Source organism: Danio rerio, chromosome 17 (assembly GCF_049306965.1).
Source record: "Danio rerio strain Tuebingen ecotype United States chromosome 17, GRCz12tu, whole genome shotgun sequence".
NCBI classification, from domain to species: domain Eukaryota; kingdom Metazoa; phylum Chordata; class Actinopteri; order Cypriniformes; family Danionidae; genus Danio; species Danio rerio.
In genome coordinates, this window is record NC_133192.1 from 25,635,727 (window position 1) to 25,657,484 (window position 21,758).

General features: G+C 35.6%; 1 protein-coding gene and 1 long non-coding RNA gene across 13 annotated transcripts in view; one reads left to right on the forward strand and one right to left on the reverse strand.

Moving 5' to 3' along the window:
• ehbp1 (EH domain binding protein 1) overlaps positions 1 to 19,719 on the forward strand; it is a 196,208-nt gene extending 176,489 nt beyond the window's left edge. For all 12 annotated transcript variants that reach the window (XM_005158531.6, XM_001919697.9, XM_005158533.6 and 9 more), the window contains 4 exons: positions 8,808 to 8,907; positions 9,858 to 9,931; positions 18,223 to 18,337; positions 18,632 to 19,719. In XM_005158531.6, coding sequence (XP_005158588.2) covers positions 8,808 to 8,907; positions 9,858 to 9,931; positions 18,223 to 18,337; positions 18,632 to 18,722 — 380 coding nt within the window. In that variant the 3' untranslated portion in view covers positions 18,723 to 19,719. The remainder of the gene's footprint in view (positions 1 to 8,807; positions 8,908 to 9,857; positions 9,932 to 18,222; positions 18,338 to 18,631) is intronic.
• On the reverse strand, positions 12,400 to 21,369 carry LOC108179765 (uncharacterized). The gene is made up of 3 exons (XR_012393390.1): positions 20,993 to 21,369; positions 18,145 to 18,665; positions 12,400 to 15,469 (listed from the first exon to the last, which is right to left on the reverse strand). It is a non-coding gene; the product is annotated as an uncharacterized lncRNA (long non-coding RNA).
• Between the last annotated feature and the right edge of the window lie 389 nt (positions 21,370 to 21,758).

Genomic DNA, 21,758 nt, shown 5'->3' on the forward strand with positions numbered 1-21,758 from the left:
CACCTACAATTTTTTTACTAAATGCAAATTTTATTTTTTGCTTCTCTTGATTTTTCCTCTTCTTTAAATTTGTTTTTAATATTTTTCTTTAACATATAAATTTGGCTGTACTAGTTTTTGGACTATTATTGTATTTTGTTTTGTTAGATAAGCTCCAGATTTAGCTTCAGTACTGACTAATCTGATGTATATGCACAACTATAATATTGTATAGCTTCCTGTTAAATAATGAGTTTAAAAGATAGATTTGTGAGGGGTGTACTTATTATATATATTGTTTGTTAAGAAGAAAAAATTGCTATTTTTCTAGGAAACATTGCATTTTCATTCAAACTAGCCTTAAAAAAGCTAAAAGAAATGTATGTTAATGTTTTTTTAGACATTAAAAAGTAAATAAATTTGAAAATGAACAGTCTGAAATCAAAATATAAATCTATGAACAGCTATACAGTAGATAAGAAAAAACTAATAGACAAACAAAAAAATAACAATCAATTTAATTAATAGTTATGTGAAGCCGGTCTTGTAAAAAAGTATTTCAATGTAAATGTATCTACATATTAGGTGCATTGTATATTAAAACGATTTTACTTTATAAAATAATATAAGATGCCACAGATGTCAGTTTAGTTTATTTGTTTTTATTGTAATAATATACACAATTACAGAAATGTTTACCAGTAAAGATCCTTCACGTCTTACTTATGCATAAAAATTAAACCGAACATTTCCTTCTATGATTATTGAATTTCAGTTTAGTTATTTTAAAATGATTGAAAATGTTTTCTTATTCATGGTTTCTCAGCACAGCAGTACATGCAACCAATCAAACGATTATTTCTAGAATGAATAAATGAAATTGTCTTGACTATAAATTCTGGTGTTTCTAGATATGGTCTTGCATGAACTAAAATTCAGTTAAAAAGAAAAAAACAGGAAAAATGCAAGACTGAGAGGATTTAGTTCATTTCTATATTTATTTTTACTTGATTCTCTTGGCAGTTTCAGGAAATCAGTTATTTGGCTCATCCCAACAAAGGTCATAGTTGAAGTGCTGCCACTGTAGAAAGTGTGTGTGTGTGTGTGTGTGTGTGTGTGTTATTTGTTTTAGTGGTAAAGCGAGGACTTCTTTCATGCTGTCAGAGCTCTGTCAGTGTTGCTGAAGCTCAGGCAATGGCCTCCGGGATGCGGCTGCTAATCCGTCATTCCCTTACAATGTCACACAAGCTTAATATTACCATTTATTATTTGCTTGTTTCATTTGACTGTGCGTCGCTACAATGACCTGTCAGTGCACACTTTATCCCTTCCGAGCCGCACTATTTAAAAGTTGACTACAATAATCCAGGCTTGATTCCTAAATCCTGGACCCCCTCTCTTTTTTTCTGCCTTGCGTTGTCGTCAAATAGGAAATTTCACACATCTGGCACTGGCAGACATGAGAGCGGCTCCCCTGGTGGAGGCTGGGAGTTTTAAGAGGGGGGCAAATGACAGGACCGTTGTCCCGCCACTAGCTTTGTTGTGGCTGGAGGATTTGTCTCTCTCACATGACCGGCGTCACAGTCACATGGTGCCAAGCAACAGCGTGATGGAAAAAAATATCAGGGGCGCAAGTTCTCACATCAGACTTGTGTTTAAGATCTTCCTTTCTCACACTCGGCCCATCCTCCAAACGGCTCTGTGCATACAGACAGATGAACAGTGTCATAATGCTGCTTTTGATACTGGTCTATTAGTCCTGGCCTCTGAGGGGTCAGTAAAGCATTGATGATGGAATCTATGATATACAATTTTCCTTTAACCCTTATATGCTGTTGGGGGCGTTTTCATCCACTCTGGGGTTATTGTGTGTCTTAATTTGGCCATAGCTTTCTCTGTGTTTCAGCTATAAGAATGATTTTTGGTGACAAATCTTTTTTTGACACATATTTTGAGAAATTGCTTTGAAATTAAAAAAGACTCAACAATACACTCTGGGCAAACTTACAACCCTTTTGTAATGTTCGGGATAAAAACATTTACTGAGTTAAACTGCTTTAAAATGCATCAGATAAATATTTTTTACAGTTTTTTTATTTTTTTTTTTGCATAAATCTGTTAATTAACCTCAGTCCTGATCAAAACTACTAAATTGTTTAGAAAATTATAGGATTTTTATTGCTTTAATTGTCAAATTCATAAGTGATGTCACTAATTTGTTGAAAGAAACACACAAAAAGATGAATTTACAATATATAAAGTAATTGTAGACTAGATAAACATGTGAAACAACATTGGCTTAGATGCATTGTTTTTGTTTCTCCCTAATGTACTGTTGAGGGCTGTTTTTGCCCCATTGACTTTCATTATGCTTTTTTTACGTTTACGTTTTTTTAATTTTTTTATTGCAAAGCCATGACTCCATATAATCATGCAGTTTTGATTGTTGGTGGTTTTTCCTGTTGAGAAAAGGTAAAATTTGTCATTTTTACTGTTGATTATCAGTTGGCACCTTTAACCCTTTAGATGGGCATATCCAAAAAAAGCTTAGTTTCTGGATTTTCTGTGGAGTATAACAACAAATTAAAGCGTGTGTATGTGTATGAGAGTGACCTTTATGCACTTACCTTGATGTGTCTGAAAAAATCAAAGAATGCATCTCGGATCTCAGAACTACATGGAGTAAACAAAAACAAAGACTGTATTTATGCACCATCAAATGTGATTATAAAGGAAGTCAATAGGACAAAAACAGCCACCAACAGTACATCAGAGAGAAATTTTTAAATCTAACAATGCATCAAAGCAAATGCTGTTACTAATCCTTCACATGTCCAAGACTGTGATAAAAGTTTTTAAAAATCCAGTCAACAAATACTTTGATATTGAAAATGTTTTGTGTGTTTTTTTTTCACCAATTCAGTGGCATCATTTGTGAACTTGGCAATTAAAGAGTTAAAATCATGTCATTTTTTAAAACAACTTAGTCGTTTTGATCAGGACTGAGGTTGATTAACAGATTTGTAAAAAAAAAAAATACAAATAAAATTTAAAATCGAATGCATTTTTACAGCGGTTTAATTCAGTTTAATTCAGTTAATTCAGTGCATGTTTTTAACCTGAACATAACAAAAGTGCAGTACAGTTGAAGAGTGCACAAGGGCAATACTTACCCTCATTTATATTGGTACTTTCTACTTACTGCCTACTGTTGAAAACTTCTTTTGTTTTTCAATAAGTCTTAGTAAGACTTACTAGAGCAAGATAATGCAGATAAATGCTGATTTTTTTCATGTACCCGTCAGTTTTGAGAAATGGCTATTCATAAACTGTTTTAGATGGATGTAAATAAAATATTCAAAATACATTTTAAAGTTTTTTTTTGTCGCACATCAGCAATTTGTGTTTGTAGAATTTAATTACAAAACAATCTTTTTGAAGTTTTGAGGGGTTTTTTTCTACACTGAGCCAAAAAATCTCTGCTTCAGCTGATCTTATCCTGTATTCTGAAGAATTTTACAGTGATATGTTCGTACTTGATTTTTTTAATTATATACAGTATTATATACATAAACATATATTTTACATATAAATTATTATGTACATTTTTTTCTACAAATGTTATTATTGTTTATTCTGTTTCTGCAGTATTTTGTGAGTTATAGACTAAGCCTGAACGATATATCATTTCAGCATCGCAATGTTTGTGTCCACAATTGTCTCTTCGCAGGATATGCAATGTTGAGTTGAATTATAGTTGATCAACAACAGTTAAGAATACGTGAGATTTGTGGAGTCATTGCAACATATAACCATAACAGAATGATACTTTATCATTTGCATGTGTTTTAAAGACAGTTTAAAGCATTCAGGCACAAAAAAGTAAATTTTTAACTTTAATAAAGAATAATTTTACTGAATTATAAATACAATGAAGACTCTAAAGTGTTATTTTAAATCTCATTATTGAATTTCTGCACCTGTATACTGTATACTGTAACTCTACAGAAAACCATAAAGCACTGTTTATTTGACTTTTATCTGAGCTCTATTGTAATCATTTTTGCCCGCAATTTGTTTATTATTTTTCATACATGATTCACACCTTTTCAAAATCTACCCAATCGATATTAATGAATGATTGCTCTCCAAACAGAGCTTTTTAAGCCATCTGGTAAAATATCATTCATATCACAATATATATAGCAGAGAAACTAAACATCGCAATTTCAGATTTTTCCAATAATGTTCAGCCCTATTATGGACTACTGATAAGAGATTCATAAATCCTCTCTGCAAAACACTTTGATTCTAATATGACAAAAAGTAAATCAGGAATCTGAACCTGACTTTGTTCAGCATTTTTAAAGAAATTCTTAGAAAGATGTGCATAGTGTAGTTTAAAAAAAGTTTAATTTTGATTCTTAATGTAATCTGTTAGCTGTGGACTAACTATTAGTTGTTGTTGTTTTTGTTCTCTATTAACCTGCAGTGTTCTGCTTTAATGAAAAACACAGTAATTGTATTTGTGTTTGACTTTTATCTGTAAACAAAAAGACATTTGACCATTCCAGCAAGCCCATCCACAATGCACACATCTTTATTTCATGCTGTGATGCTCTGATTCTCATCTGAAGATCTTCAAAAGTTTATGTTAAAGTGTTTGTGTTAGTGAAAAGACCAAGTGTGTGTGTGTGTGTGTGTGTGTGTGTTTGTGTACGGATGTTAATTGTATTGTTGATGCTGTCAGGAACAGACAGGTATCACAGGAGCCAAGACTAGGTGATGTGATTACATAAGCTTAAAGGATCTTTCATCTTTTCTCCTCTTTCATCCCTCTTCAAAGACATAATTAGTGTCACAAAAATGCTCAGAATACTGACATCGGAGTCATTCTTCCTGAACCCACTTAACCAGTTTAGCCCACGGACCAAACTATACCAAACCCTACCAGTGTCTGTTTTAATTTTATACCTGCAGAGGTCAAATCAAGAGTTGAATTGAGATGGCATCGACTTGTCAAAAAAAGAATGGAAAAAATGGGAAGTTTCTGAGGTTATTAATTAACTATCTGCCATTCATTTGTACTAATGAACAACATGTTAATTGTAACAACTTTTTGTAAACTTTTTTTTTTGTAACATTTTAATTTTTGTATTAATAAGGCTTATTTATAATAATAAATGATATAGTCAATTATATAATAATAATAATAATAATAATAATAATAATAATAATAATAAACAATGGAAAGCAAAAATCTAATCGTTTTTATTTATTTTTTTATTATTTTATTAATATCATTTTTGGTGGTGCATTATTATTATTATTATTATTATTTTTAAAATTATAGTATTTGTTTAATGTTTCATTAAATTAAGTTTTACTAAGTTTTAATTCGTATGTTTAATTAAATTATTAGTCTTAATATATATATATATATATATATATATTTAATAGTTTTTTTATTTTAAACTTGGAAAAATTACAGCGAAACTTCTGTTTATTTCTTAGCTGTCAATCATCGGGCCACTGAACATTGAGTAGTTTCTGCCTCTGTAAGTCCAGCATCTTCTCATGTAGGCCTGAGGCACAGCGCATGGGCTTGTGGATGTATTAGATTTACACAGAATGTTTTATGTTTTAACTTTAATCTATAGAAGTTTATTTTGGGGGCAAATTTACAGTGAAATTTTTATTTTCACTAAGCCATTCAAATACACTGAAAACACTGTTTTCATGAGCTGTTCACATCAAACTTTACATCATATTGCATACTTTAATAGTTGCAACAGGATTTGCTGTTTGATCTAAACCATGCTGCGTTTTTAGACATTTTGAATTTGAGTTAACAAAGTTATTGAGCAATTTGTGTGTTAAAACTGTTTATTTACCCACCAAAGTTTACATTCGTTTGGTACTTTACAAAAAATTTTATTCTTTCTTGCTTAATAAAAAAAAACAATGTGTTTAAAAATAATAAATCCACCCACCTATGTGTCCTTTTGTCCTTTATAGCCGATTTTTGCTTGGTCAGTGATTGAGTTTCTTAGCTGTCAATCATTGGGCCCCTGAACAGGGAGTAGTTTCTGCCTCTGTAAGTCCAGCATCTTCTCATGTAGGCCTGAGGCACAGCGCATAGGCTTGTGAATGTACATTGAATCTGAAGCTCTGAAGCTGCACAAAGATCCAGAGCCGAGGCTTTAATCCCATTCGGTGGAGGAAAGTAACAGCCTGCATTAATCCTGCTCTAATCCAGAGGCATCTCTGTTTTTCTGACAATGGCAGAGTCTAATATGTAGGTAGTGAACACACATCTGGATGGCTTCCTAACGTGCGTGTCAGTCTGCGCTGTTAAGAAAAGCCTGTCAGATAATCTCATTTGATGCACTTTATACTCGTTGGAGGTGTGAGAAAAGTGCTTAACTTATCTGTGCCAGAGAAAGTCAAGCGAAAGAGTGTGTTTCTCTCTCTGTTAAATTTTGAAAATGTCTGGGGGGGATAGACTTTAGAAATGAAACCATTATATTGTGGTTTGAGTTGCTATAATTAATTGACATTATTACCATTACTAAACTAAATAACAATGTATATTAGGGCTGAACAATATATCGACATCGCAATGTGTGAATCCGCAATAGTCACATAGCAAGATATGCAAAGTTGAGTCTGAATTTCAGTTGACCAGGAGCCACAGAACAGAGTAAAGGTTTATCACTTGCATGTGTTTTTAAGGCCTGTGAATGAGCATTTCAAGAAAGTTTAAAACAATTGGGTACAAAAGGTTATGATGTTTAAAGGTTTAGCAAAGATGATTTGTATTTAGTTATTTAATGTTTTTCATAATTTTTGTCTTGTTTCTTGTGCATATATCTACATTTCAAAGCAAAAACAAGATTATTTTACTTCTCCCATAGATAAATCTGCTCATTTTAAGGAACAGCTCTCAATTTTGACTTAAGGTGAAAACAAAACAATATTTTAACTGAATATTTTGACTCGCAATGAGACAAAGTAAGAGAACCATTGTTTTTTCATTGTGATTATTTAGGTTCTGTACCTGAGTACAGAAAGACTCCCCAGAAAAATGCCAAATAGAGCTATTAAAACCATCTTGTAAAACTGTATTCAAATCACAATATTTATTAAAGAAAAGTGAAATATTGCAATATCAGATTTTTCCAATATCGTGCAGCTCACAATTCTTAAGTTTACTTAATTGTTTATTATTTAATCCACTTCAATTCATAAAATTTAGTAAGTTAAATTAATTTATTTGTTTTCCCAAAACAAAATTGATCATGGAACCCAGCCTTTTGTATTTTTACAATGTGTTTTATTTCAGCTAGTTTAATATATTTGTTATATATAGGCTTTAAAATAGATAAAGATCAAATGTAAAAATGAAAAACTATAGACTTTAGGAAAAGTTACTAACAGTTTAAAAGAAAGATGAGCAGCTAATGGATATATAGTATATAAAACAAACAGAAATGACAAAAACAAATAAAAATAAAAAATCTGAGAAGTTCAAAATATTCAAAAACAATATATGTGACCCTGAACCACAAAACCTGTCATAGGAGTACTTATTTTGGAAATTGAGATTATTTGCATTATATGAAAGCTGCATAAGTAAGATTTTCATTAATATATTTTTTACAAGATAAGGACAATACATGGCTGAGATACAACTATTAAAAAATTTCAAATCTGAGGATTCAAAAAAAGAGCAAATCAAGTTCTCCAAATTGAGTGAATAATACTAATCAAAAATTAAGCTTTGATATAGGAGGACATTTACATCACTGAACATGATCTTTATTCAATAGATTTATACACTACTGATCAAAAGTTTGGGGTCAGTTTTTTTCATGTTTTTTTTATTTTAAAGAAAATGATTCTGTTCACCAAGGCGGTACTTATTAAATGTAAAAACAAAAAAAAGTTAATTGTTTAATATTTAATAACATTTTAAATATGTGCAAATTACATACAAATTATTGTATGTAGTTTCAAATAAAATGATTACTCCAGTCATTAATGCTTTTATCACTATTACCATTGATAACAAAAAAAAAATAATAATAATAATAATATTTTTAAAATTATAGTAATAATGATATGAAACTGATTTCTGAATGATCATGTGACTCTGAAGACTGGAGTAATGAAGCTGAAAATTCATCTTTAAAATCACTTGAATAAATGATTAAATTAAATGATAAACTGCTTTTAACAGTTATTTTTGTAGTGCAATAACATTTCACAATTTGACTATTTGTACTGTATTTTTGATCAAATAAATGCAGCCTTAGTGAGCAGGAGAAGCTTATTTTAAAACATTTAAAAATCCTACTGACCCCAAACTTTTGATCAGTTGTGTTTTTTGGGAGGGCATAAAATAAAAATCTATAATTTTAGCTCATACTATGCATTCTTGGCTATTTCAACAAATATGCTCACATAACATTAGATTTTGTGGTCCAGGGTCACTTAATAATAAAACTTTAAATGTGAAATGATATCCAAATAGACTCTGTACAAAAGTATTAATACAAAACTTACAATGGATGACACTTTAATATATGCAGAAATCTAGATACAACCTTTTGATTATACATCTGATCAGTCTTTAAAAGAAGAGGCATGTTAAGCAATGTCATTATTTTTATTGATTTGATTGAATTCACAATTGTGTTTATTTAGTTTTCTGAAACACTTGAGTGTCCTGGGACCTTCAGCTAAGTCATGTTTACTATGACACAAAGTAAGATTGCTATAATAAACTTTTATACACTCAGGTTTCTTTCTGTTTGTGTCTACAGGGAATAATAAGGAAGAAGAGGAGTCCATGATGCAGGAATGGTTCACGCTGGTCAACAAGAAGAACGCTCTGATCCGCCGGCAGAACCAGCTCTCTCTGCTGTAAGTTCATGTTTGCTCTCTTTCTTAGCTTTCTCAGTAGAAGCGTACACCTATAATTCATGGAGACCCACACTTGAAATGATTTTCCCAGGAGACCCAGAGCCCAGTCAGAAGGTCGGGCCCCTCATTCACTCGCACCCCTCCCCCTGTGGTCCTCCAAAACGCCATATCAGTGCGGACGCGTCTGCAATAATGTGATTTCAAAGACTGTATTATTCCAGCCATTATGAGAATTGGATCGACCCCCCCCCCCACTTCTCCGAAAAAAGAAGTGAAAAAATGACTTCATTCACCTAAAAGACGAAGCCATTATAACAATAACCTGCATATTTACCCTCTTTTTTTAACTACTTTCACAGTTATTTTTTTTGCCTAGAGAGATGATAATGTTCATTTTTGAAAGCTTTCATCCCTTTCTTTAAAAGTGAGACGCAGAGAAATCTGTGCGGCCGTTCATTCTGCATAAAGAGAGAGAGAGAGAGGAGGAGAAGAAAGAGACAGAGTTTCAAAGCTCTCACAAATGACAGATTGAAGTATTCTAATCACATTATATCACTGGAAAAGGGCTTTTTAAGTGCTCAATTAAAAGGGCCTTGATAATTTCTCTTTCTTTCATTTTCTTTTTAGTCACCGAACAGGCTGTGAAGGACAAATTCTATTAGGGACAGAGTTAGCTCATTTCCAATACATTTGAAAGTGGTGAAATTTAATTTGCCGCGTGATACGCCGCCCGCCCGCCCGCTTCTTTTTTTTCCTCTCTCCCCTCTCTCTCTCACCCCACCGTCATCTTGCCACTCTTGGTTCCGGTTTGTGTATCGCTTATTTGCAGTAGATTAATGTGAGGTAGGCAAGGTGTTGGCGAGTTCACGAATCAATGTTTATTAAAGGTTTCTTTAAGTGTTTAATGATTTAGTCATTAACATATTGATGAACTTTTACAACTTGCCCAGGGAGAAGGAACACGATCTGGAGAGACGCTTTGAGCTGCTGAACCGAGAATTGAGGGCAATGCTGGCGATTGAAGGTAAGAGGGACCGAATGAGGGATTTGGGGGGTGAATTTGAGAGGTGCTCTGTGAAAGACAAAGATCCTCTCCTGCTTAATTAAACATGCTGTTTGACACCTCTGATGAGGCTCTGCCCACTGTGGCCTGATCCATAAACACCGCCTGCCTTTTAAACACACACACATTCACCCAGAGCATTCTACACCATATATATGTGTAGCTCTCAAAAATGGCAAGTATTGCAGCCACAAGTGCGGATGTCACATCCACATCAATATTGAATCTCTATGATGTGCCCCGGGGCTCCTGCAGACGTGCTTGCGTTTCTAAGAGTTTTGAGTGTGTGTTATACAGACAGCTAAAAAAAAAATAATAAAGCCTATTGTGCGGTATCAAAGTTGTCTGGTTAAGTTTAATCCCTTTGACTGTGTCCTCTTTCGCAAAATGAACCTTTTACAATCAATGCAAATTGATTTTACAATTCGATGGTGACCCTCTCACCCCTTGGCTAGCCATGGTAATTTCTTTCTGCACCTGATAAGCGGGCTGATCCATCATAAATCAATTCTAATTAGTTGGGAGAGGTTGACAGCGGACATGAATAGCCAAGCAGAGAGAGAGAGCGTATGGTGACGCTTTCTCACCTCAGGCAGATCATCTCTATATTTTGGCACGCTTCTGTCTTGTTTCTCAAAGATTCCTGCACAGCGAGAGCCGGCGTGATACTGAACGCAAAATGCAGGAGGCGATAACAAGAACTTAAGCTAATAACGTTGAGATGCTGAAGTGCCTCGGCCTTGTGTCCACTTATCAGTGAACACGGAGCGAGTTCCAAGTGTTGGTGCGAGGGTGACAAGGTCCGTCCGCGGCTGCGGTAATTCAGTCCCTGCTGCTTGTAACAAGCCTATCAGTGCACACACTGCTACCTGTTGAATTATCACTCGCAGTTATTTTCTCTCTCTCTCTCTCTCTCTCTCTCTCTCTCTCTCTCATACACACACTTTATCTCTCTCTCGCTCGCTTTTTCTCCCATGAGGCTCGGCACTTGGCATTCAGAGTCAGGCTGTTTCTGAAGCGAGTCAGAGATAGTTCTGAGCTGCTGGTGAGGAGCTTCGTGCATCACTTTCTTATTTGGAGCCCCGACGGGCTCTCGCGCCCAGCCAATGCAGACAGGTAATTGCTGATTTGCTTGGTCAGCTGATGACATTGGAAGTGTAGCGGCTGAGGCGTTCAGACAGGCACACACACTTTCTCTGGTATCAGCACACACTCTCTTGCTGATAGAGAAAAATACTCTTCACCCTCCTCGACCCCACGACCGCGCGGAGGAGAATCCACAGCCTGTGTGACCCGGAGATGAGGAATATTAAACACTCGTAGAGATGTCACTGACACCACTGGGTAGCTTTTACAGTATTTTATGAGACTTTTTTTAAAGGAAGTGTCAAAAAGGATTAGATGTCTGCATTTCGAGGTATACTTGGGTGTTTTATTTTCATGCTAAATGCTAAAGTCATTGAAGTATCAGGATGAAGTTTTTTATTTGTGGCAGAGTTATGTATCATAGTTGTGGAACTTAGAGCGCAGCAGATCAGAGAGTACAACAGATCATTTTTTCACAAGCCTAGTTGCTGAAAAAAATAAAGGAAAAACTCCACGATGGTGTTAACAAGACTTTCAGAAAAAGGAAGAAAATAGTGTGAGATGGCTGTAGTGTACTCTCAGCCTTATAGACGCTGCATTAGTAACTCCTCGCACAATTGGTCATTTGTTTTTTTGTAATTTGATGGAAAAATGATATCACACATTCATAAATTCATATACATGTTCATAAGTTTTTTTAAGAATGTAAATATTAAAACTTTGAAGGATTTAAGACTATGATGATTGTTAAATGCATCAAAGCAGTCTGGTGAAAAGGGTCCATTTTTACTTCTGGTGAAAGTCTTTATTTAGTTTGGCTTAAATGAAAGCAGTTTTAACATTTAAACAAAAGCAAACAAACATTTTGAGGGCCACTTTTATTAGCCCTCTATAATATTTTTTCAATGGGCTACAGAACAAATCACTAGCCATTAGTCATCTAATGGATTGCCTAATTACCTTAACTTATTTTTACTGCTTTACACTACAGCTGTGCCATCTCTACAGCATCATGGGTAATGGTGTTTTTCTGTATGATGAATTCTGCTAATGCACACAATTGTTTTGAGTCAAATTAATGTGAACAAATGACTTCAACAAAACCATATACAATCTGTTAATAACATCAGATCTATCAGCAAGTCTGTCTTTTATGGATGTTGGTTTCTGCCACTGAATAAAAAACACAATAAAAATTTTAACTTTTAACCTCACAATTACATAGCAGCTATAACTGATTTATATAAACTAGGCATGGGCCGGTATAAGATTCTGACGATATGATAACCTCTAAAATATGCTCTTTTTAATTGTCTAGGTAAAAACCACAACAACGTTTCCCCTTTGAACACAATAGGTTTTATTTTGTGAAACATTTATAATATTTGTAGCAGTAAACATGTCCGGCTAAATCATTCAAATGATTCATTGACTTCTGCTGTCTTCATTAGTTTATAAAACACTGATTTAATTACAATTTAAAACGACATCATTGGAGATCTTTTCTGCTAGAGATACAGGTTGTCCTAAAAAACTAAAAAATCTTACACATACCCTAGGAACGATATAACAGAAAATTTGGGTGTTTTTAAAACATTGACTTTTCCATACCGTGGTATTGACCTTATTCTTCAATGCGGAAGTGCGCTCGTTTTTGTGAATATTTTAGAACTTCCAATTCAGTTGCCTATAAGAGAGATGACTAAGAATAATAAACAGCAAAAAACAGTCAAATTACTTGCTTTACAAACAAGTATGCTCATAACTATACATAAAAAGTAGAATAATATAATAAGAAAATATCAGTTTGCAACATCAGGCAGTGTAACAAGCTGTTTTTAACCTCTAAAAATGAATGGAAGTCAACGAGACCAGAAATCTCAAGCCAAAAAAAATCAAATGGCTGCGCCCACTCATACGTGAAGAATGAAGTCAATACCTTGAAAACGGTTATGGTCCCATGCCTGATATAACACACAATTAACTTTTTACTTTTTTGTTTGTTTTTTTACCACAATAGATTCATCGGATACTGTTAAAATCGATTTTCTTATGGAGAAAATGAATAGTTTTTATTCCGAAAGCAATTTAGTGCGCACTATTGCAATTTAGTAATTTGATCTTCCTGTCATTCCACTTCAACTTCCTGTGGAGTGTGCCCAATTCCATTCAAATTGACACTTTTGAGTTTTGAAAGAGAGCCAGTTATTCAAATCTGACATTTTCCAGCCTTGACTAGCCTTACATATGGAGTAACCTTTGTCAGGTTGTTCTTGTTTGTCTTCTTATTAATATATATATATATTAATACGGCAGCAGATGACATTACTTACAGAGGTAAATTGAAGAACACTTGTTGTTGCGCATTAATAGATCTGAAGCCCCTGGATAAGGCAAAGAAAATATTTAGTCAATTCTAAAGGCGAGATGGATTCAGTTAAAGGTGTAGAGCAAACAGGGTGAGTGTTAATGTCAGCTAAACGATAACCCCTTCAGTCTGTGCTCCGCTGTGGGGAGGCAAAGAAAAGTGGCGAGGCCTTCCACAATATGCCATGACTCCTATTTCTCTGCCTCCAAATTGATCCTTTTTGCCCTTTTTATCTGCCTGCCATGCACACACGCTTTCTCTCAAATTCGTCTTTTTCCCCCTCCCCTCTCCCTATTTCTTTCTTTCCTCAAATGCGCTGCACTCCGGGGCGTTATATTTGAAAGTGGACGCTCCTTTTTGCCAAGGGATTTCTGCATAGGTCCCCCAGTTTTGTTGTTACGGTTTTATATGATAAGCTTTTTTATATGTTTAAAATCAATATGTAATCCTGTGCAAGGGCTTATCCCCCTACAACCCCATTTGTAAATCTATTTGAGCTTTGTTACATGTCTGGGCTGCCGTATTCCTCAGATTGATTGGGTGCAGTGTGAGAATCCTATCAAATGGCCGGCTTTGATGATGTTGCAAACTCTTTCAAGATTGCTAGTTGACTGGAACTGGAGATAAGGCGAGACGACACTTTCTCATTCTCCACTATTCACCCAAATCTGTGTTCATTTCCATTTAGCCCTCGCTTGCTGCATTTGACTCTCAATGTGCACTTTTGTACAAGGCCCCCTAATAGACGATGTTTGTGTTTGTTTAGGAAATAACACCAGAGATTTTTTTGTTGTTGTTATACTTTTAAGTGTTTCATTTAATTTGGGTGATCATAATATTCTTTAGTTGATCTTACAGATCATTGTCTGAACTTTAAACTTTGCTTGTTCTGAAACTAAGCAAGTTCTATTCACATGCATGCAAATATACACGGGATGCAGAGTAGCCATTCAGACACTTTGTGTTTATTTATTTATTTGATGAAGTCACTTTAATTCTCATGTATTTTTAGGGTAAGAATCCGGGGACTGTTGTCCCGTCACCCTCCTTGTCCATGTTGGTCTTTGTCTGGTTCCCAGCTGGCCTCTCTCCAGCTCCATCTTATGCTGGCGCTCTCAGCCTGCCCACTGCTCACCCAAATCTGCTGTAATAAGAGCATGCATTTTCCCTGGATTCCTCCAACACTACTTATTTCCTGTTATTTCGTCCTCCAAAATAAGTTCAAACCCACTCCGCTGGCTCCAAAAGTTGTGTCCGCATGTGTGTGAAGTTTGTGTTTGGTGATCTTTCAGAAGAAGCTCAGCTCTGTGCCTCCTGAAGCTGCCGAGCAGGTTGCACTCTTGAATAAATTTTGCTGTGGAGGAGGGTCATGGGGATTTGAACCAGCGCATTCTTCTGTGGGTTGTGAGTGCTCACATGGTTACCATTGGTGTGCATTGTTAGGGTTATCTGAATAAGCACCGACCATGTGAGTTTTAACGTGATTGCCCAGGGCGATGAGAGAGAGAAAAAGAGGGGAGTAATCCAAAAGGGATTGAACCCCCCCTTCCCACCCAACACCACCACCACCACCAACTCCAAATAGTCCGTCCGTCTCTTCTCGGAGGAAAAGAGAGGAGGCAGCAGCTTCCGTTAGTGTTTTTTTGGCAAGTTGCGCTCAGTGGTTTGCTCTGCCCTGTCCCTCTGCGTCCATATTCATTGTTTACCTTCTTAATGAGGGGGGCGGCGCCGCTCGGCTTGATTGACAGCTGCATGCGGCCTCTGCCGGAGGTGCAGGGGAGGATCTGTGGCTTTTTGGCTGAGAACGCTGAAGGGGAACAGGAGGAGGAGGTAAAAAGTCCAGGGGCTTTTTCTCTCGCCCTCTACCTCTTTGGGACATGCAGGAGAAGTTTTTGTTGGTCACAGTCTACCCTCCAGGCAGGGCTTTGTGAAGTGGGCATTGTGGTTCTTGACGGAGGGGTTGCAGAAACGACAGAGCGAATTATAGAGGAGGCTCGTGAATGACATGCAACGTATAGAGAACTGTGCAGGATAAACAGGCTGGCCTGTAGGATGATAAGAATTCAGTGTGTGAATATAGGAGAATACACCACTGCTTTCCACAACTGCTTTCATTTACAAATAGCTTAATTGCGCTTCTTCTTTCACATGACTTTTTTTCCAGCTTCTGCTGCAAATTTGTTAAAGCTGAGACAAATCCTCTCAAATATTTAGCATTAGCCTCTCTGTCAGAACACCAAAGACTTTCATTTAGCTGCTGGGGGCCAAATAACTCTCAAATATTGGAAGTGTGTTGGTTTTGCTTGACTTCAAAGGCACAGAGGTTAAGCAAGAGTGAGGAGCAGACCTTTCGAGACCCACCGCACACAGACGCAGCAGAAGTCTGTAGCTTTAATGAAGCGCTCTTGTTTTTAAGATTGACTTTTTGGTGCGTTTATCTTTCTGGACAAAATTGGTCGCTCTTTAACAAGTGTGTGTGTGCATGAGGGAGCACTAATAAAGCAGTGTAAAGACACTGGTATGGTCTGTTCGTACAACAGGCTGAAGAATAGGCCTGGTAAGATAACTTCCCCTTGGCTGTGAGCAGGGCCTTAATCTGCACTGGTATCAGTAAGGCCTGATCTCGTCTGCATGGCTGATATTTCAGACCTGCTGTTGGCAGAGGGACAGGAGCAGGTCACCTCACAGAGGCCTTCGCTATAGTCACACACCTTTTATACGCACTTTATATCATTTGTTTAAAAAAGTCTTTTGCTTTGAGATTATGGGACTCCATGTTTACTGAAGTGGACCAATCTCAGTTTTGTCTGTTTAGTGCGTCTCTTTGGGAGGCGTCTGAAAGCAGTTAGTGTACTTCTTGTACTGTCCTCATATTCACTGGCGTTATCAGATCCTTTTAGTCTGAATTCCTCCATGTGGCTGCCCTCCATACTGGAGCCCTGATACAACTTCACAATCACTCCACAAGAGTACGGGCTGAGCTGCCTTTGCTGAATATTGTTTTATCACAGGATAGTCCTGTCTTTAATCCTCTGCTGCTGTTCAGTCATTTTTATCAAAATGTTTAGCTTCTGTTTTATGAAGATATTACAAACTCAACATTCAGGTTTTCATGCATGCCATGTGAAAAACCTAAACATGAATTAAATGGTTCTGACAAAATCCACAACAATGACCACACTGGAAACAAACTGGAAAGTCATTTTACCTTTGAACAATACGTCACTTTCAGCTCAGGCCTCAATTACTTTTAATCCAGGGGAAATGTTTGGTTTCACCCAATCAAAATCTTGTAAACTCATTATATATATGATAAAATAAAAATATTTACAAAATATACAATTTCATAACAATAAACAAACATTCTTAACTAATGAAGGATTCTGAGCAAAAATTTCATTTGGGTGTCTTTTCGAGAGAGTTGAAAGATACATTTTAAAGTTTAAAAAGTGTCTAACAGGCAAAAATAGATTATAAATACTGCACAAATATTTTTTTTAGAACCATTATTGCTTTGAACATTAGCTTTCAGCTCAGGCTTCAATAATTTAATAAGAGAAATGTTTAGTATCACCCAATCAAAATATTGTACACTCAATATATATAAATACATTTTTTTTTAAGTTTTTTTTTTTCATAACAATAAACACTTTTTTTTAACCTTTTTTTTTTTTACTTCATCTTTCTTAAATAATGAATGATTTTGAGCAAAGATTTTATTTTGGTGTCTTTTAGAGTGCCTTTTAAGTGTATAACTAGCAAAAAAAAAAGATTATAAAAACTACGCACATATTTTTAGAGCCATGTTTGCTTTGAACATTAGGTCACCTTCAGCTCACCTTCACATGATCCTTCATTAGTTATTATTATTATTATTATTATTATTATAAATGATAATAGTAATTAAAGCAATAATAACGAGTAATATTTTCATTTGAAACTACACACAATAAGTAATAAATAAATATTTAATAAGTATTTAACATTTTTTTACATGTAATAAATGCTGCCTTGATGAACACATACACAATGAACAAAATATTAAATAAAACTTATAATAAAAAACTCCTGTAGTGTAAATAAATATATAATAAAAAACTCCTGTAGTGTAAATAAATATATTTCTAAAAAGGTTTTGTTTGTGTTTTTCATAACAATAAATAAACTTTTTATTTTACTTGAATTGTCCTAAATAACATGCATTATATCACTTTTAGTTCAGGCCTCAATTAATAATTTTATCGAAGGGAACTATTTGGTATCACCCAATTAAAATCTTGTAAATTCAATATAAATAAATAAAGATATTTCTAAAAAGGTATTGCTTGGGTTATTCATTACAATAAGCAAACTTCTACAACTTTATAATTTCACTTTTTATTTTACTTTAACCTTCATTGTTGGCAGATTAATGTTCAAGTTCAGAAAGTGTTTAACAAGCAAAACATAGATTTTAAATACTGCACAAATATATTACAAAACCATTAAATCAAATAAAATTACAAAATATTAAAGTAATTACATTAAAATAAATTATGTTAAATTATATTAGATTAAAATAAAGATACATGAACAGCACCAGAGGAATAAAGCCATGCTACATGACAAAATGCAATTCTGAAGGTTGGTGTAGTTTGAACCCCAGATGAGTCTGGATGATTTTTCTAAATCTATTAGAGCTTGATATTCAGACAGGTTTGGAGGGTTTGTAAATGATCACCTGTCATGTTCATGTTCATCATTTGAAGTCCTGAGTTTTTTTCCCTCTAACATTCCTCTTTTCCTCTCCATCCTCCAGACTGGCAGAAGACAGAGGCCCAGAAGCGGCGAGAGCAGCTGCTGCTGGATGAGCTGGTCATTCTAGTCAACAAACGAGATGCGCTGGTCCGAGACCTGGACGCCCAGGAGAAAGAGTGAGTCTCCTTGCCGCAAGGCACTGTGGGATTGTGGGACAGAATTAGGCCCAATAGTGTTGTTCCGAGAGGGTTTTAAACGCCACAGATTGCAGTCACCCACATCTCTTTGCCACAGAGTGTGTTTAGGTGGAGTCAGGACTTGTGAGAATTTCAGGAGTCAAAGTGAGCCTTCAGCCAGAGTTCAGGTCATAGGTACTGAAGGTGCATCTGCTGTTCTCATGCTTCTCCATCAATGACCTCTGATCCAGTGTGTGTGTGTGTGTGTGTGTGTGTGTGTGTGTGTGTCGGCAGGGCTGAAGAGGAAGACGAACACCTGGAGAGAACCCTGGAACAGAACAAAGGCAAGATGGCAAAGAAAGAGGAGAAGTGCGTCCTTCAGTGACGATCATTCCTGAGCAGAGGAAGAGCGAGATGACATGTACACTACAAAGTCTTGAAATGTATTGGTGTCATAGAGACCACAGCATACACTTTATTATTGTTCTTTTAAATCTTATGTAGATCTTTTTTGTTATGGCTAAGGGACGGAGAACTGATAAACGCCCTGAGATGCATCCTGTTTCCCAGATTTATCGTTTCGCATACAAAAATACAAAACTGTTGTTATTGTTAGGTTTGGTTTGTTGGTTTTCACAAACAAGGTACTTAAGGAGCTAAAACTCCAGGAGATGCAAAGAAAACTTTGACTAAATGGTGAAATGTGTTGTAATTCAGATGAATCTGAACACTGAGACATTCACAGCCTTCGGAATGTATTTCTCTTTTTTTCTTGCAGGAAATTATAAGTCACTTTCAGTGCAGCACATAAACTGGGGACATTTTCTGTTTGTGAATAGGATTGGGTTTCAAAATCATATCACATTTCGCTTTTAGGAAAATCTATCAACATGTTCTCTAACAAGAGCTGAAATGTTTGAAATGCTCAACTTTCTACATATCCGAGAAGGGGACTTGTTGCTTTTAGAAAGTGTGTTTTACTGGCTTTTTTATGTTTAATATGTTTACCAAACATTTTACAGCTTGCATTAGGGAGAAGGGTGAAATACTGCGAGTGCTTATACTGAAATAATCGGTCATGTTGTACATTTCACTGTTTGAGGCTTAAAAACAACTTTATTTTCAGTCACGATCAGAATAATTTATTACTGTTTGCTTTTATTACTGTTTGAGACGTTTTTAAAGTAACCATCTTCACAATCCTGTACATTTTGCTCATGGACTTTGTTAATATTTATTGTATAGTTAGAAGGGAAGCTCTTCTTGTCGGCATATTTTCCGTTTCTCATCTTGATTGTACGAGCATCACCGGTTTATTTATTCCACTGTACTTTAAGTTTCACTGTTCAATAAAAATCAAATGATTTCATACTCTGATCAAACAGAAGTGCGTGTGCTTTTGAGTCTTGCTAATAGATGTGGCCTTGTTTCTCTAAACCAAATTGTTATTAAGCAGATATGGAAATGCAGAATTTTAATTGTAAAACCCGTGTATTTAATCCCCTCGTTTAGCTATATTTTGTTCGATGTTGTTTAATTTCTTAGTGATTAATTTGATATATTTTATTTTCACATAGATTTGCTTGCATATTTGGCCTAATGGTTTAATAATAATAATTCCCGCTAATTGTGTTTTTTCTCTCTCGAATTATAAGGTTGCATTAAAGCATTATGATCTCCCTCTTTGACCAAACATAACAGACGATCTTTTTTATTATCCATTAATAAAACAATTCACAGACACTCGAGAGACATCCTGCGAAAATTCCCCAGCGCTTTACTGTTATTTCTAAATGAATGTTTGCGTTTTGTTTTGTCTGGGGTCGTTCCTCAGAGGGAGATTAAGGCAGAATCACTCTGTCTAAAGCATCTGTTTTGCCCCAGACACTTCTTTCTCAGCCAAACACTGCAGCCTCGCAGCCTCCATTTAACGAGCAAAATAAGTTTTGACAGTTGACGTCCTCCCGTAGCCCTTCTGATACTTTCCCATTAATTTGCTGATGGTTGGTTCCGACTGTACATCCGTTTCCCCCCGGGCGTTTTTTTATTTATTATTTTGCAGTTATTACAGATGACTGTAATCTTCTGAATGTGAGACACTTATTGGCGCTCACAAACAATTACACGGCGGCAGAAAAGGACATTCGTTTGTTGCCTTTACTAATCGGAGAGTTTGAGCATGTGGGAGGCTTGAAAACGCATGTCATAATTTTATGCATTAGACCTGTGGCGAGCTCCGTGTAATCCCGATGAGACGGTAGCGTGGTGTTCATATCTAAATGACCGCTTTGAACTGTTCTGAAGTCCATTCAGATGCCTAATTTTATACGTGTGTTTGTATACATGCAATTTGTGTTGGAGTGGAATGGTAATATTATATGTAAAATAGCCTTTATCTTTTTATTTTCATGTGTCCTTTATTAGCGCTTACATTATGATTTTAGTGGGCAAACATTAAAAACAGTTTCGTAATTTTTTTTACATTGCAGAATTACAATTTAGTTTTTTTTTAACAACGCATTTACCAAATGTTTAGATATAAAATGCATATGTCTATATTTCACCAAAAACACAAAGTAAAAAAAACATCTAATCTGAATTTTTCTAGTTCACAAACTCACATGCAGTGTCAATGTCAAGATGCAGTTTACATACCTGATTGTTGTTCTTTTTGTTGCCAACTATTGTTTTCCAGCTTAAACCAGTAGTGGTAAAAAGTGACTTCTTTTAAATAGATTGTTTATCACATAATAAAACTCTCCAAACGGCGTGGCAAAGAGAAGTGGAGCATCTCAGCGCGGGCGGAGAAGCGCGATCTGTGGCTCTTGCTTTGAAGTCCACGGCCTGACTTCAGGTGCTGAACAGTTCGACTTCACCAAAGCCCTTCGACCGCCGAAAATCCTTCCTTCGTGGTAAAATACGCCGGTACCGAGCCTTCTGCGTGAGCTTCAATATCGAATTTTATGCATCATCGTTTTAATAAGGACCGACAACATCGCCGACCCGCTCCCATCCTGCCGGCTAAAGAAACCAAACTTTTCCCCCTCCTCTTCTCGCCTCCTCTAATCCCAAGATTTACGAGCTCAGCATTTAGAAAATTCGACTGCAATTTGGGATTAGACAAAATACTCTTATTACAAAAGCTTCTTGCAACCTGATAACTTGATACTTGTTCTGGGTTTATCACGGGGTCTTAGCAACATCGGGGCCCAGAGTAAACCAGCAAAATGCAGGAATTGTTATATATTTCTGTTATGTTCGTTTGAGGATAACGTTTTTGTTGTTATTATTATTATCCTTGGAAACAGTTTAAGGGCATGTGTAATTTGTCTTTTTTAAGCGTGGGCTGAAGGCACTAGCGCTTTAAACAGGCAGGATAAACATTTAATATGCGCATTCCCTGTCCCCCTTCTGAAGCAGT